The following is a 16,801-nucleotide window of genomic DNA, read 5'->3' as shown; positions in this document are numbered from 1 at the left end:
AAGCCTGGGTCTATGCCCCCCTGCACAGTACTCCCATGCTACTGCTTTCAGGCATGTGTGGGCCTGAGGAACCGAGGAACCATTACAATCGCACAGGCTCCCTGCCTCACTGCACAGGCCTTAGGGCTGGGTCCAGCAGCAAAGCAGTCTGCTCTTACAAACCACATTCAAGGGGCAGCAGCTGAGGAGATGAAACGCTCCGGGGGACCCCAGGGCCAGGGACCAGCCCCAGGGCAAACTGCCAAAAGGCTTGTCGAGAAAAGTCGGCAGCATAGCCTATCACAGCTAGGTAATGCCCTCTCCAAAAACCCCCAGGGGAAAGAACTGGGAACATGAGCTCAGGGCATAGTCCCAGGAGGCTTGGGGAGAGAAGGCAGCAGTCCAGCCTCTCCATCACAGCCAGGTGAAGTCTCTCAGGAATTCCCCAGGGGGCAGAATGGGCCCAATGCAAAGCCAGGCCTACTTGTATAAAACATATGGGGAACTTGGCCACTTGTGGTGCTGCAGTGCACAGCAGGTGAAAGTGGAGTCTGTGATCCAGCCTTCCTTGCCTGCTGTGCTGCTCCACTCGACTGAGACCCCAATAGCGGGTTAATAGGGAAGAGGCCACAGCATAATCCCCACTCAAGCGGTGTGCATGGGAATTGTGTTGTATGGGCAACCGCACCCCCCACCCCCATTGCGCTCAGGGGCCCTGGTCTTTCTGATCGAGGCCCAGCCAGTACTTTTTGAATAGCTGCACCGCACCAGCATTTCCCCAGTCTCTCTGCATCACGCCAGACCTCAATGAATGCTGATAAATAAGAATGGTTTGTTTTCCTTTAAAGGGGTGGTTCACATGGCTACTCGGGAAGATTAGTCTCCCAGCAACAAATCTCTTTTTCTGGAGGATTAAATGCCTGAACTACCTTCGAAGAACGTAAATTGCCAGCGGGATGAAGTTGCCTCGTGTGTCTTAATGTAAAATGTATGTGTTGCCATGAAACTGTAGCGATTTACATTCTAGCCAGCGGGGAGGCAGTTCGAGGAGATTAGTCGCCCGAAGAAGAGGCGATTTTTCGCTGGGTGACTAATCTCCCCAAGTAGCAGTGTGTGCCACCACCCTTAAGGTAACTTTTAGTATATTATAGAATGGCAAATTGTAAGCAACTTTTTGATTGGTTTTCATTATTTATTTTTAGCATTTTATAGTTATTTGCCCTTTTTTCTGACTCTTTGCAGCTAACCTTTCTAAAAAGCAAATGCTCTGCAAGGCTACTAATGTAGTTATTGCTACTCGGTATTCCTCATCTTCCTATTCAGCCCCTCTCCTATTCATATTTCAGTCTCTTATTAAAATCAGTGCATGGTTGCTAGGAGAATTTACACCCTAGCAACCAGATAGCTTAAAATGCAAATTGAAGAGCTGCTGAATAAAAAGCTAAATAACTCAAAATCCTTAAATTAAAAACAAAAACCAATTGCAAATTGTTTTACAATATCTACCTCTCTACATTATACTAAAAGATATCGCATATGTGAACTACCCCATTAAATTAACTTTTAGTATGATATAGAGTGATATTCTGAGACAATTTGCAATTGGTTTTCATTTTTTATTTGTGGGTTTTGAGTTATTTAGCTAAAATTAATTAAAGTTAATATTCCCTTTTGTTTCATCTACCATGCATACAATGGATACGTCTCTGAAGCAAAGGACTAACTTTGATGATCCCTGGGAGACAAATGAGCCAGCAGTCCAGGACATCAGCACACAAGAAGAAATTTCTGTTTTTGTCCTTGCTTCCTAAGTTCTCCCTCACTTCTCCGCTATAAGAAGCCACAACGGTGGCCTTCCACTCTTTCTGCATTTTATGGCAATATGCACATTTTACATTAACACTAATTTTTTTGAGGGTTTAGGTAGGGCTTTTGCAGACTCGCAGTACACAAGTTGACAACGACACATCCAACAATGACCTTTTTACTTTTTTTTTTTTTTTTTTGCTCTAAAAAATGCTATATACTGCAACTTGCATTAGCACGAATCACGTCATTAATTTATTTCAGTAATTTTGTTGCATTTGCACTGATTTTATAGTACTTTTAGTCATTTTATTGATTTTTCCCTTCCACATTGATGCTTTTTTTTTTAATAGATTATTTTAAAATTGTGTTACTTGACTGCTTTCTATAAATAAATGAGTATCATTAAAATGTATTTTTAAAGCGCCAACATATTGCACAGCGTGGCTAGTGAAACTCGGATTTTTACTAATCTCATCACGCCATTTTCCTTATTGCTTGTGATTTTACTGTAACTAATGATTACAATCTTAATTATTTGTTTTTATCTTAAACATTTGAGTCCTATATATATAGGGCACTTTCTGCTAGTGAAGGTTTGAAGATTCAAGATTGTTATTACCATAAAATTATAGATTCGAATTTGGTTAACATAGGAGACATGGGAATTTCATCAGCTGTATTTGGCTTTTATAATAAAACAGATTTCTGATATATTTCTCTATATTATAAACTGGATTTTTTCCCCTTCAAACTTTATGGAGAATCCTACATTTTGTTGAAGTGGAATGACACAAAAAGTCAAGCATATATAGAAACCATGAGTTGTCCTGAAAAAAGGAGATGGGGGGGGTATCTTCCGAATTGAAAGAGCACAAAAAGGCCAGAAATCAGCTGCAAATAAAGTATGTGTGAAAACCACTGGTTCAAGGAGGATTATGCATATTGATAGGCATAATTTATGATGGCTCCCACTTAAATAATAGAAGGTAGGAATATAAAATACCATAAGGCCTTCATATAAACTGCCATGGATAAGTTATGGGAGTCGCCCTTCATAAACACAAAGAACCTTCAAGGGAAAGAAACAGCTTTATTTGCAATTTCTTATTCCCTGATTCCTTTGTACCAAAAAAAAAAAAAAAAAAAAAAAAAAGACACTTGCCAGAGTAGGGGGGTCATAAATGGTCCCACAAGCAATCCAGCAATGCCTATATTTCTTCCCCGTCAGTTTAAAACTGACTAACAATACATAGATATATAGTTTGTTAATGCTATGGCTGGAAATTTAAAATGGACATTGGCATGGTTAAGTGTCCAAACTGAAAAATATCCCCCCCCTTGAATTATCTCTGGCTTCTAGCAACATGTTTTAGAACACGTATTCCTATCAGAATATTCTGCAGTTACAGTATAAATTATTGTACACATAGATGAGAAAAACCTGAGACACATGACACAAAGACAGAAGGCAGTGCTGTTTACAGAGATGAAACTGACAATACAGAGAACACAACCCACTTTCGACGTTGACAGATTTTAAGTAAAACCCTATGAGGGCTAGAAGCACAACCAGGCACACTGATCAAGTGGGAGGTGGTGAGACAGCACCTGGGGCATTTGTTCAGGAAGTTTGAAATCTCAAGACTGAGACTGCTGCACAAACAGCAGCAGCAAAAGGTTAGAGAGAGGCCGTATTTATTAAACCTAATTTGCGCATTTTGATCCTGCACTAGAGCAGTGGGGGGGGGGAAAGAAAAGGAGCATGGAGACACGGCACAGCTGAATCATGGAGAAGTGGAAACGAAGAGTGCTAGACAGAAAGGAGAAAGAGAAGAGGACAGAGAAACAGACTGAGTTGACAGAAGGCAAAGAGTGGGGCAGAGAAAAGACAAAACTTCACCAGTTTCATATACATATTAACAAAAAAGGGATACGCCATCTCAACAAAGGAGTAGGGTCTGGAGGGGTTTTATATATAAAACAGCAGCCAATATACCCCCCAAAAGGGGGCAGAACAGTTCATATGGGAATTTGGGAAACAAATCAGTCCTTCTTTTTATCTTCTTCTGGTTTGGGTGGGCCGCTGACTTCTTGGCCATTTGTAAGAGATGCTGGCCCATCCTGGGCAGGAAGATCAGTTGGTGCTTCTCCACTGGTTCCAAACTCATTTAACCGTGTAGGGTCCACCCTATAAATCCAACGCTGGTACAAATATATAAAGAATACCACATCTGTATATATTAAAAAAAAAAAAATTCATTAGAGGTGACAATAATGCACACAAAGCAGGTAGTGACCATTAAATAATAGTGTCTCTGATTGCGTCTGGCACACTCATCATTGTATTTGTTTCAGTTTGTTTATAGAACTATTTCTTTTTTTTTTTTTTCTCTTCACCTTGGTTGACATTCATAGAATTTCCTGTAGGTGTGCCCAGCCCCCCAAGCTCAGGGCCAACACATGCAATCTCTGGATTTTTTCAGAATCACTATTTCTTATACAACTCAGGCACTTGACCTAAGCCCAGAGGGAAACGGTGGTAGGAACTAAGATTGTGGTTGCAAGCTCTTTCAAATGGAGCAGACAGGATGCTTCAATCTTCCATTGGTTGGGTCTTTGAAGGGCAGCATCTCTGAGAGAGGATTATTGGTCCTCTTTAAAGGGCAAGATATAGGGGGGGAATCCAGTTGGCATATCTTGTACCTACGTGTTTGACAAAGAAAGCCACTAAATGACAACACACTGCATAAAGGGGTACTAAGATGGCGGCGGCCACAGATGTACTTCAGCAACAACAGCTCTGGAACTGAGGAGGCCCAAAATAGGGAACATGAAAGTCCCCGTAAGAGTGATATGCCAAATGATGGCAATAAGGGAGCTAAATGACAGGTAGCCTCAATTGGCCTTTACCTTTACATGATCTCCAGCAGCAGCAGAATAATGCATTGGAAGAAGGGACAAGTGTCTTCCTGCCTGCTTGAAATATGGACTATTTCCCACTATGGGAACTGATGGGGGAAAGGTATACTTAGGTAGCCCTCCGGTCAAACTCAGGCATTCAGATAAGCTGAGAAAAGTTACTCCAGAACAAAAGCCGAGGAAGTGCAAAGTTAAAGGAAAAATACAGAACCTACACAAGCCATCCTACAGTTATATACCTCTACCCTGACATTGATCTTGCGTTTCCCTATGGTCTGAATTAAAAAAAAAAAAAGAATAGCAATGACATTTTTAATAAAAAAAGTCTTGCATCAGTATATGTTATGAATGCTAGGGTCAGTGAGCTTGACAACAAGAAGGCATATTCAGTTTCAGTACGGTAAGAGGAAGAACAAAAAGGATAATTTTTTTTAAGAAACACAGCAAAATAACATAACACCCTAGAGAAACATTCCTTAAAATAAATCCATAAATAAACCCAGTGTAGACTGCAGAATTCTAGAACAATTTGTAGTCTGTCTACATTTTGTTTTTCTTTATTATTTACATTTTTCATTCTGCAACAGTCAGGTTCGGGATTTAAGGGTAATAGCTGATGGGAAGATTTTGTCGCATGTGGCGAATTAGCGTTACAGCGAGTGACAAATCTCCCAAAAATACTTCTCCACTGGCAATAAATCGAAAATCCTCAGTGGCTAAACCTGTTGCCTTGCGAGGAAACTTCAGGTAACTTTGAGATGTGTAGCTTTTACCACCAGCGATTTCAATTATTGCCAGTGGAGAAGCATTTTTGGGAACAAAATCTCCCCATCAGCCATTACCCTAAAGGATATCAGGTTAATAGGAATTAATTACATGTCAATTAAATGAAATATCTCCTCATCCTTTATACTCATTCCCTAACATTCCTGTGATGGGGTGAATAATCACCCCACATTTTCTTGTCAATTTTTGCTCACTTTGCAATACTTTTCCCTTACAAACTTCACTATGTGAACGTAGAGTCTTACCGTCTCGCAGACAGCCAATCCTGTACATCATGGGCATTTTGATTACAAAAGCAAACAGGTCATCTATGAAGGTATTCAGGGCTTTGTAAGTCAACATCCTCCATGGGAGGTGCGCCACAGACTTCATCTTGTAGTTAATAAACAGCTGTGGGGTCATAGTGATAAACCCTACAAAAGCAAAAGTCATTAGAGCAGTTGCACAAGTAAATACACAAATAAAGTAAGGCTTTCTAACGTAAGTCACCTAAGGTTTAAATAGCTCCAACATAAATTACTGGTATAATTACACTAGTTTGTGTGAATACCAAATCCTCTACCAATAATTTGGCCAAATACTGAACTGAATAAAAACCTAATATTAAATTTGAGAAAAAGAAAAGAGCTTTAGAATGGCATAGGTCAGTAGTTTTGATATATAAATAGACTGAACCATTTAAGATATGGTTATAATATAATTGGGAATGGCCCTCAAAAGTAGATCTACAAAATATCTGTGGGTCAGTATTGAACTTTGAATCTTTTAGTTGCTGTATCCTAGCCATTTAGATGTAAGTACACACAATTAAATTACATTACCACTGATTCAAGGGTTGTATACCTCTATAGGAATCCACTGTGCACACACTGTACTGACTACAGTATAGTAGAAAAGTAGTTACTTCCCTCTAGGGTTGAGACATGCAGCAGTGGCGAGATGCAGGGGCTACTACAGACACCAGGGGTGGTCAATCCAGTCGGAGACCCCTGTGTCGAAAGTCAACTGAGTGATGCCCTAATATTATACTGGCCCCAATTATATAAACAACACACCAGTGCACATTTTGGAGCTCTTCATGGAAACAGTGAAAAATAAATGTTGTGTCTTAAATGCTAAAAATTGGAGTGCTGAACCCATGTTCCTAAGTTGCACTGTAATTACATTTTCCCACACTGGATAGATTATGTTAAGATGGCTTGCTCTCCCTTTCCCAGCTAGTGCACTCACACACACTTGGCACTGCAGAAAAGTGATTGTGTATGTGCTTGATCAAGATTAGCCCCATGCATACTTTAATTAGAATTCATTGTTCCTTAGAGACTGGAAGGGAGAGCAGTAGCAAAGGATATTACCACCAATTAATGAAATACTTCTCATTCAGCATTCACATCCTAGGTCTTCGTGCCAAGTACTGACAAAAGTAGAAGTTGAAATGAATAAATCCCCAAGGCTGTAAAACATTCAGTTCCTTCCCTGATTACATTAAGGACTGTTTCCAAGTGCCAAATTTTTAAATATTTTCAAAACGGATCTCAAGGGCTCTAAACAACCTAAAAATATAAATTGGTTTAACATGCTGCATTAACAGTAGTGCTACTTAACAGTAGTGAACCCCCATTGACACCCAATAAAAACATACTAAAAATCCTACTTTTTACACTGATGGCTCTGCTACCTAAAATTATACTTGAAGGAAATAGACAACACAAATATGGATGAAATGTAGTGGGTGAACTGAGCAAAAGCAACAAAACAAGTCAGATCTAGAAAATATTTTACGATGCCGCTAAACACCCTTTAAATTAATATAACTGCTTTAAATGGCTACCTGCAACAAAATTATAAATTGGGCAACAAGGGACCAGATTGCTGCAGAGCCTTCATTTTTACAATACAGAGAGAGACAAGTAAACCTGAGATTTTCATGAGCAATAACACTGAGCTATATAATTTTAACTGGATCCAACCCAACAGGAACAACTGCCCTGAATGGTTACTAAAACTAAGGATGAACTAAATAGTTCAATGGTCTCCCTGACACAGTTCATAAAGGCAGATGTAGAATATTTCTACTCCTTAATTTCAACTTTGAGTGCTACCTCAGGCCCAAAAAAGCCAAATAATTACTTGTGTTCCTGTAACATGTAGCAATGAGCCCCACAAGGAGTTTTTAAACTTACCAAATGTGAGCAGAAATCCATACAACATACCGAGTACCCAGGAATACCAGCTCTTGTGTTCCATATACAATAGGCTGTACACAGCATAGCACCCCAGTAATGGGAACAGAATCCATGACAGGTACTTAAAGGCCATCTGCAACAGGGGAGGGAGGATAGCTACTTAACCAATTTTCACACAAAACAGATACAAATATTTGCACATCACTATGACATTAAAAAAAAGCGGTGGAAAATAGTCTAAAGACTGCCTGCAACTCTACTTAATTCCATATTTACCAGTGTCCAGTGCTGAGAAAGTACATCTAAGATTACATTTTCAGTTTAGATCGACTGGCTGAGATTTAGCAGAATTGCATGAAGACCTGCTGAAGCTACTCTAAGTCTGTACACTGAAATTCAGTAGGGCAGTGTGGTTGAAATCAAGCATGTATAACAACCTGAAGAAAACTAGAAGCTGCTCCAAAGTCACATATAAGAGGAAAAGTGCCTGAAGTTGAGTTAAGATGGCCATAGATGTTGAGATTTTTAAAAGATCAGATCCTGAACATGAGACCACCATCTTCTCAGAACGATCGTACAAATTTACCATCAACTAAAAAGACCAATTTGCCAGGAAAACAAAGGGGGGCTGCCTGCTTGGCCCTGCAAACATTGATAGATTGCACTGGGACCAACAAAGATTTTTTGACCTGGCGATCAATTTCCTGACAGATGGCGGCTGAAAAAGATGTACGATCGTTCGAATCCCACTAACCGCACGATAATTTCGAAGGATTGGTCGGACTTCCCTAAAATCGGTCGTTCGGCAAGAAGAATCGTCGCGTCTATGGGAAGCTTAAGTGTTTCTACATTTGTTCCTGTCATGGTAGTGTCCTGCCCCCTGACTGAGGATTTTTTTACCCTAGTATTGACACTGACAACAGAACCAGCATCATGGACTATCATTTTTTTTTCTGATGGGTCAGAATTTACTAAAGAAATGGTTAACGGATATAGTATATTATAAGATTTAATTAGGCAGCTTTCCTTCGTAAAGCACACCTCAATTTAGAGAAAATTTGTTTTTAACAAATAGTACTTTAAACAAGTATAAATGTTATAATTTAATACGATAAATGAGGCATTTAATGATACTTAAAGGAAAACTATACCCCCGAACAATGTAGGTCTCTATAAATAATATCACATAAAACAGCTTCATGTAAATAAACCATTTTTATAATAATATACTTTTCTAATATGTGCCATTGGGTAATCATAAATGGAAAATTGCCATTTAAAAAAAAAAAAAAAAAAGGGCCGCCCCCTGGGATCATACGATTCACTGGTCATACAAACAAGCCAAACTATACTTGTTAGGTCACATGAGCCAATTAACAGACAGAGTTCTGTCTTTTGCTTCAACACTACTACCTGTTACAGTTAGAGCTGCAGTATTTCTGGTCAGGTGATCTCTGAGGCAGCACACAAACCATCACGAAATGGTGGTTCAAGGCAAGAGATGTAAAAGGACAATATTTACTTAAGTAAATATACCAGTTTGGAAAGATTTTTTAATATGTCACTTAATATGATATAAACCATCTGTTGTTTAAGTATTCATTTTGGGGGTATAGTTTTCCTTAACAAGGAAAACAATTAACCCTTTACCATTATTTTAACCACTGATTCAATGCCATTATTAAAAGAGGACAGTACCTAATGTCAGTAAAAACAACAACCTGTTCAATTGCTTGTTAAGTTAAATGCTTAAGTCACTAGCAGTGGTATGTGGGGGGAAAGAAAAACACTTCCATTCAAGCATATTGTACTTACATCATCATAGACCTTTGTAGATGACGCAACATAAGTGGATTTGTCTTTCACGGTCACTCTAGGGAAGATGCCAGCCACTTTGTTCTGTCTGTCCAACTATAATTATACAGATAAAGAAAAACATTGGTTATAAAAAAAAAAAAAAATTCTAGTACATCATTCACATGGCAATGCAAGCAGCAGTGTAGCATTAAAAGTAATCAATGGAGTAGTATATAGATATTAAAATGTATAAGATGCCAATATGCATTAAAGGGGTAGTTCGCCATCTCACCTTATAGAAGTAATGACTGTATTTTTTTTAGTTTTACCCTTTTTTTTATTTGAATTTTAAAAATGAATTCATTTTATTTCCTTACATGTGCTTTCTAAAACTTTGATGCCGACCTTATAAATAGTTTAAAATGTATGCATTTCTTGATACAATCTTTCAGACAAGACTCAAATCAAAACCGGCAATGCAGAAAAAAAGGAGACAGAATGCTATCAATAAGAGGTAAATTGAGAAATAAATGTTGAATCATACAAGTAATAAATAGTTAGTAAATAACACTAATTTGACTCAAATGCGGTTAGTATAAAAACGAGACACAAGTGAACAAGGTGTTCAGTGTATACTTTGTTGGAACAGAATAAATTATGCCTAGGAGGGCTTCTCACCTTGACATCCATAACTTTTGTGATCTTCCAGAAATCGATGAGCAGACCAATGCCAACGCTGACTTGCACCACAAAGTTTGTTTCATTGTCCAGAATATAGAGTAGGACAACCAATGACTGGAACACCCCAAAGATGACAGAACGTACTGAGAGACCTTCCAAAGATTGGCGACTATTCCAAAACTGAATGTCTAGAAGCAAGCATAATGATGTTAGTTGGGTTCGAGTTTTACGCCTGGTCACAAATTTACATTGGCGCCCTTTGTATTAATTCCCTCACTTTATTACATCACAGATGAGAAAGAATAAAAATAAAAAAAGGGTACCATTCTTGAAGGCGAGAAACTCAAAGATGCTATGTACGATGGACACTGTGATGGTTAAAGCCAGGAGATATGGATTGGTTTCCAGAAGGGCCACCTGAGAGAAAAATGAAGGAACATTGCAAAATGAGGTCTTATTTAGAACCAACCATCTGTCTAGTACAGACCTGTTTCTACTCACAAATTCAACTGAGAATAAATATAGAACAAACAAAAACATATAGATACAGGCAACACCATCTTTCCACGCACAGCGAAGGCTGCATATCTACCATATCCACTAAATATTATATTCTCACCTTTACAGAGTCCTGCTCCTCATCAGATTGTTCATACAGCTCTTCTCCTAGAAAATTCCAGGGGCTACGGGAGTTCTGAGCTGCGTACAGCTGCCATCGCCACAAGGACAGGGGACAGAAAGTTACCCGCAAAGGCAATGTGGACACACTCGTGTTAATTGGAATGTAATCTTTCTGGAGGTTCCAGTAGTCATTAAAATATAGGATGGGATAGTAATCGCCACTGACTGCATCAAATTTCACATCTGGAAAAATATTTGCACAAAAATATAGTTGCATGAAAAAAAAATACAAAATTCTAAAAGACTGTTAATGAAAATTAGAAAAAGTAAAACAATTTAAAAATTTTAAGAAAACAAGGCATTACATCAGCTTATTATATAATATAACTTACATTGGTCCAGAGGTGGTGGAACACTGCCTTGTACCCAAGGAGTGTGGTCATCAACTATGTTTATTGTTAGATTTGTGTGCCAATGAGAAATAATTTCAATAGGACCAAAGTCCTCAGCTCTCTAAAATAGAAAAGAAGTTTGATTTTACAGCCTGTCCCTACATCTAATGTACCAACAGTGTATACTACCCATTCACCAGAAATCAAGAAAGAAAGCTTTTCTCTGGAATTCCTACCTTGATCATCTCTGGGTCTGCCTCTGTCTCCCCAGTCAAAAGATTTTTGGTCTTCAGAAACCGTCGCCTTTTGTATTTATTCAGCACTAAAAACAAAGATAGTAAAAGCAAATAAGGCATAGAGAAGAAAAAGAAAGGAACGTAAAGCTAGGGAAACAATGAAAGATGAGAGATAGCTAAAAAACACCTCCTTACTTCGAGATGTGTGCAAAGTAGCCAGCCTCCTATATAGTGCTTTCTGACTGGGATCTGGATGGAAGCCACTCTTGGTAAGAAAAACGTGAATATAGAAGGATCCATTATTCTGGACACCCTGCAAAAGGCAAATTGTTTTTTTTACATGAGACCAGCAGCACTGAACACCAATACTGGAGGATATAGACTCTTAGCAATATAGTTCAATTCAACAAAAACAAGTCTCCTAACTAGCACGCTGACTACTATACATATGGGAACAAAAACATAGCACAGGTTTGATAAATAGGAGTCATAACATTTAAAGTAATTAAACCATTACACTTCCATTTCATATGATCTAACAGTTGTTTTCCTAAATATATTCAAAAATAAAAGCAGTATTGATATCAGCCAAAAACAGTGTTGCTTTTTTTTTTTATAGTATGGTGAAACATGTGGTACAGTCACATCATTGTTAGAGCACAGTATAATGAAAGTTTATGATATAACAGATATCAGCCATACATATAAATTACAATGAACACAGGAAAGCTATGCTATGTATAATGACACTATAATGCTTTAACCTGCACAAGACTTCTACTTCCATACAGAACAATGGCCATAACTAATTAGAAGTGCATAGAAAATAAAACTCAAGCGAATCATGGACAATACCATACAGTTTAGACATTTGATAAAGATAAACTTTAAACAAGCTGATTGACAGTTTGAAAAAGTGATCTGATTTAAAGGGGTTTAACTACATATTTTTCATAAAGCATTAGCAGCTGCTATTTGATGCTGTTTTCACAAGTTCCTTTAAAATTAATATACTCATTATGAATATCTTGCAAAATAATCACAAAAAAAGGAAAACAACAAAATAAGAAAGATAAAATATCTGTAGTTTGCCCTAATGTCTGTGCTCACCTCTGGTACTTGAATATCAGAGTACTGCTCATAGCAACCATCCCTATTAGCCCCACTGCTCCAGTCCCCGTAAACCAGGTCTCGCTGTTCCCAGAAAACAGCACTAGTTGAGTTAAACTCAGTGAAGGATTCTTTCTCAGAGAGATAAATATGCAGATCCTGCAAGAGAAAAAAAAAGCAATGACTTGTCCTCATCTTCCCAATCAAACAAAATTGAACAAATTCCACAGCAGCGTGAGAGAAGAGGTGTCATATTCTAAAAAGTAAACTAAAGTTGTGTCATACCATTAAGGTGTCTCTGGGAAAAAGATTACGGCTGGGTGGTCGTGGTGCTCCAGTGGGTGTTGCTGGGTCCTGTGGGGTTGAGCCTCTGCGAAACCAGCTGCTGATGGCCCATATTATTAAAATCCTGAAAGAGTCGCATTAGCATGGTGACAAAAATTAATAAACAAGTAACCGTTTATGAGTAAGGATTTATGTGATTCGAATCAAGAAGATAGAATTTTTGGCACTGACACAGAAGTATGAGGGTACCAATGAGAGATTCATTGTTTCTGGGTTACGAAGCAATGGCTACCAATTAAAGTGCCACTACCAGCTAAAATTTCCCTGCCACAGCTTGGTACAGAGTAAAATGTATGACGAATGGCACCTAAAAACTGATTAACGTGGTAAAAAGTTAACCACCTGGCTGCACACATATGCAGTGGTTTAAGGAGTAAAGACAGGAAACTAATATTTACATTGGTAGAAAATGATGCTCACCTAAATAGGACTCCTTTTATAACTTGCCATGCATTTGGAGGAGGTGGTTGCTGCTGCTGCTGTTGATTCTGTTGCTCAGGGGGAACAGCGGCTTCACTTCCGACTGTGCCATTAACACTGGTCTGAAAAAAACAGCCACCAGCACTGACAAATATGCAAATATGGAATACAGAGTAGCAAACATTTTAAAAATGGAATAAAGACAGAATTTTAAAAAATGGAATAAAGACAGAATTTTAAAAAATCTCAGGTAATTTGGACTGGAGGGCGGGGGGTGGATTTAAGAGACCTGTCCATCAAGTGAAATCCATAAATGTTAGGGGGTTACCTGTACATTTATTGCTTTGGTGAAATAATGTTGGTTTGAAAGGATGCACAGTAACTTGCCCACCCTCATCTTTAGATGTGGCTCCTCATGGGTCATGGAGTTTTTTGCCAATAGTAGGGGAGTGCAGTTTCTGGGGGGGGGGTTGTCTAATATTTAACCTTTCCTTTTCCTTTAAGCAGAAAGGGGAAGATGACACCATACACAAAGGTGGAGTTCAAAAACAATGGATTACTTATTCTTGGCAGTAGATTGCAATTAAGAAACACTTAGTTTGAGTAACTCATTTAGTTTGAGTAAATAAGGCCGAAATAAAAAAATAAAGTCTGAATTGTATGTCAAATTTAAGTAAAATGTTAATTTCCACCAGTAAACCCTTTTACTCCAATTTTATGCCAACTCCACTTTTGTGAGTTTTCCCCATGACACTTTATACATGGGATTCTACACAAACACAGCTGCAGTCAGAAAACTGTTGAGTCAGCCCTATGAACTAAAACCTTTGTCCTTCTTCTATACGTTTTTAGATTGACTTTACAGAAACACAGAAATGCAGACCCCAAATAACTGGAATGCAAAATTTTGGTATTAAAATTAGTATCTATATGATGGAACATGTAGCCAAGTGTCAAACCGACACAAAATTACATTAACCATTCTCTGCTTTGTGGTTGACGACCCAATGACCCTGGCAAATGTGCAAAAAAAAAAAAAAAAAAAAAAAACCTAATCAATAAACCAATAGGAAATGCACAGAATGCCACTACCAGCATACATTACATGAACTATATTTATGGTAAACTGTTCACTGATAGCAATGCGTAAAAAATAAGAAAATACATTTCAAGTTCAGGGCCCTTGCACAGGCACCCCCACCAGTATCTGCTGAGTAGCCCATCTCCCCCATAACTAACCAGAAAAGGCAAAGCTGTGTGTTTTTTTTTTTTTTTTTTGATTGCCAAACTTGGGCATGTATACTGTATCTGTTCCTGGCCCCCTGCTTGCTCCTAATCTACTACAACTAGGGTTGCCACCTTTTTTGGAAAAAATACCGGCCTTCCTATATATTTATCTTTTTTCCCCTATTAATAACATTTGGGTTAACCAGGGGCGTAACTATAGAGGAAGCAGACCCTGCGGCTGCAGGGGGGCCCAGGAGGTATAGGGGCCCCATGAGGCTTTAGTTCATATACAATTTCAATAAATATTGATAAAACAGGACAACCTCTGGATATGTTGGGAGCCCTAAAATGAATTTGCTGCGGGGCCCAGTAACATATAGTTATGCCACTGGGGTTAACCATCATTTTTACTTGCCAGGCCGGTAAAATACCAGCCAGGTGGCAACCCTAGCTACAACCCCTGGGAGAGAAAGCAACACTGACAGACAAGCCGGTATAGTTGTCCTCTTATTATACGTTTTGTTATAATTTAGTGTTTCATTGTTGCTCTAGTACAGTGATGCCCAACAAGTGGCCCTTCTGTGTTTAGCTGTGGCCCCTTCTCACAGTTGAGCAAAAGATAGTATTTTACTTTTATTACTCATAAAATGTAATACATTACTCTATGATCAACATGAAACCCACAAGTGGCCCTTCTAGGGTCTGTAAATCAGATGAAGCAGAAAGAGAAGTGTTTGGTGGATTAGCAAGGGATTATGGAGAATGAACCTCCCCTACGACTGGCACATGGAAACTCTATGTTTCACCTCTAAACATTAGCGAATGAACTGGAGACAGGAAGTGGCAGCCAGTTGTGTAACATGTACACAAGAACAGGCAAACTTTACTCGACAGCAGAGCAAGAGCCTGTAATTCTTACAGAGTTACAAACAGCATAGTTGTCCTTCCTGTATCCTATTAAACTACTTGCCACCATAACTATATTAAGCCAAGTGGCCAGAATAAAAAAAAAACCATGACACGCTCCCCTCCCCCTCTGGGCAAAGGGTCAACCACGGGACTCAGACAAAAGCCAGAAAGGGGACACAGATACAGCAGCTCGCAGGTGCAAAGGAAAAGTACGACAGATAAACGTGATGACGCAATGACAGCCAGTCATACAAACGTACAGATTAAAGTCAGCCGTAGAAATAGTAAAAATTAGCTTTACAATGAATGAGACCCGCAAACTCATCGCCTTATCTGCTGTCTAGCTTGATCAAATTCAATGGAACGACCCCGTACAAAGAGCCTATTGTACATCAACTTGCTGCACCAAGTCCCCTCCAATCCAGTATGTGTCCCTATACATTGCGCACAGTATGACTGCTCGGCCTTCTACATGCAGTCACTACATCCTCAGCTTTACAGCAGCTCTCGGACATACGCACGTCCACTGTTAAATCACGATCTCACCAATTTCACTCACCTCAGTCTCTGCCCCCGGCACCGCCATCTTACTCTATGCTCTGTCACTGTGCGCGCACAGTATCGCGAGAAACTGTAGAGACGTCCGTCTTCGGCTTCCTGTCTCACTCTTAGCCAATAGGCATTCGTTACGTCTAAAACAGACGCAGACAGCTAGTAGAATCTCTTATGGGCGTTTCCTTGGCCAGAAGAAAAAAGCGACATATTCTTTAAGGGCATTGGACGCTAATTGTAATTGGACATTTTGTTTGTAAAATAGCAAAGTTGCGCAAACATTTTCTCTATTGGTTGAGCTAAATGATTGAGTCATCTGTACTCTCTTTAAGATGGGGTTATAGTTGATTTAATCAACAATGCATTTTAAATAAAGCTTATCTGCATACATAATTATGCTCTGAATTCTGAAACCTTTGCCTATGTTGTGTAATCTATTGGAAAGTTACCAGGTACTTAAATAATCATGGTCACTTTGCAAGTTACTGCTAGGGTTGTCTTTATGTCTGTTCTGCGTCTTCTCTATTATTATATTATTAGCATTGGCATGACGTGGTGTATTTTTATGGTTTTGGTCTGGAAAACAAAGAACTTTGGGAATTGATGGGTGCTGTTGAGAGCTGGCTCCAAAATGTTCAGTATGACATTAACGTGTGTAAGACAGATGCACAAAACTCTCCTAAATATAGGTAGGGTTGCCACCTTTTATGGGAAAAAATACCAGCCTTCCTATATATTAATCTTTTTTCCCTATTAATAACATTGGGATCAACCATCATCTTTACCTGCCAGATGGTAACCCTATATATATGGTGGCCAACTTTTCTGGAAA

At 38.9% G+C, this 16,801-nt stretch overlaps 1 protein-coding gene across 3 annotated transcripts; it reads right to left on the bottom strand.

Annotated features, from left to right (window-relative positions):
* Window positions 1-3,250: 3,250 nt before the first annotated feature.
* Window positions 3,251-16,134, bottom strand: clptm1.L (cleft lip and palate associated transmembrane protein 1 L homeolog). Of its 3 annotated transcripts, none has more exons than XM_018230072.2 (14): window positions 15,977-16,134; window positions 13,282-13,403; window positions 12,802-12,925; window positions 12,517-12,675; window positions 11,602-11,719; window positions 11,407-11,492; window positions 11,171-11,291; window positions 10,777-11,021; window positions 10,481-10,574; window positions 10,155-10,345; window positions 9,495-9,590; window positions 7,677-7,812; window positions 5,739-5,906; window positions 3,251-4,019 (listed from the first exon to the last, which is right to left on the bottom strand). In XM_018230072.2, the coding sequence occupies exons 1-14, from the start codon at window positions 16,001-16,003 to the stop codon at window positions 3,832-3,834; spliced, it is 1,875 nt and encodes a 624-aa protein (XP_018085561.1). In that variant the 5' UTR covers window positions 16,004-16,134; the 3' UTR covers window positions 3,251-3,831. The 3 variants fall into 3 exon arrangements, with proteins under 3 accessions (XP_018085561.1, XP_018085562.1, XP_018085560.1); XM_018230073.2 differs by lacking the exon at window positions 15,977-16,134 and adding an exon at window positions 15,731-15,899; XM_018230071.2 differs by lacking the exon at window positions 15,977-16,134 and adding an exon at window positions 13,610-13,720.
* Window positions 16,135-16,801: the final 667 nt, after the last annotated feature.

This window comes from Xenopus laevis, chromosome 8L (genome assembly GCF_017654675.1).
Source record: "Xenopus laevis strain J_2021 chromosome 8L, Xenopus_laevis_v10.1, whole genome shotgun sequence".
In the NCBI taxonomy this organism is placed as follows: Eukaryota; Metazoa; Chordata; class Amphibia; order Anura; family Pipidae; genus Xenopus; species Xenopus laevis.
This window is presented reverse-complemented; position numbering and strand designations above follow the sequence as displayed.

Coding starts and splice junctions, on each gene's coding strand:
- clptm1.L (XM_018230071.2), bottom strand. CDS start 13,705: ATGACCCATGAGGAGCCACATCTAAAGATGAGGGTGGGCAAGTTACTG. Junction 10,575..10,776: donor AGGAGCAGGACTCTGTAAAG/GTGAGAATATAA, acceptor TTTTTCTCTCAG/GTGGCCCTTCTGGAAACCAA. Junction 4,020..5,738: donor GATTGGCTGTCTGCGAGACG/GTAAGACTCTAC, acceptor TAATATATACAG/ATGTGGTATTCTTTATATAT.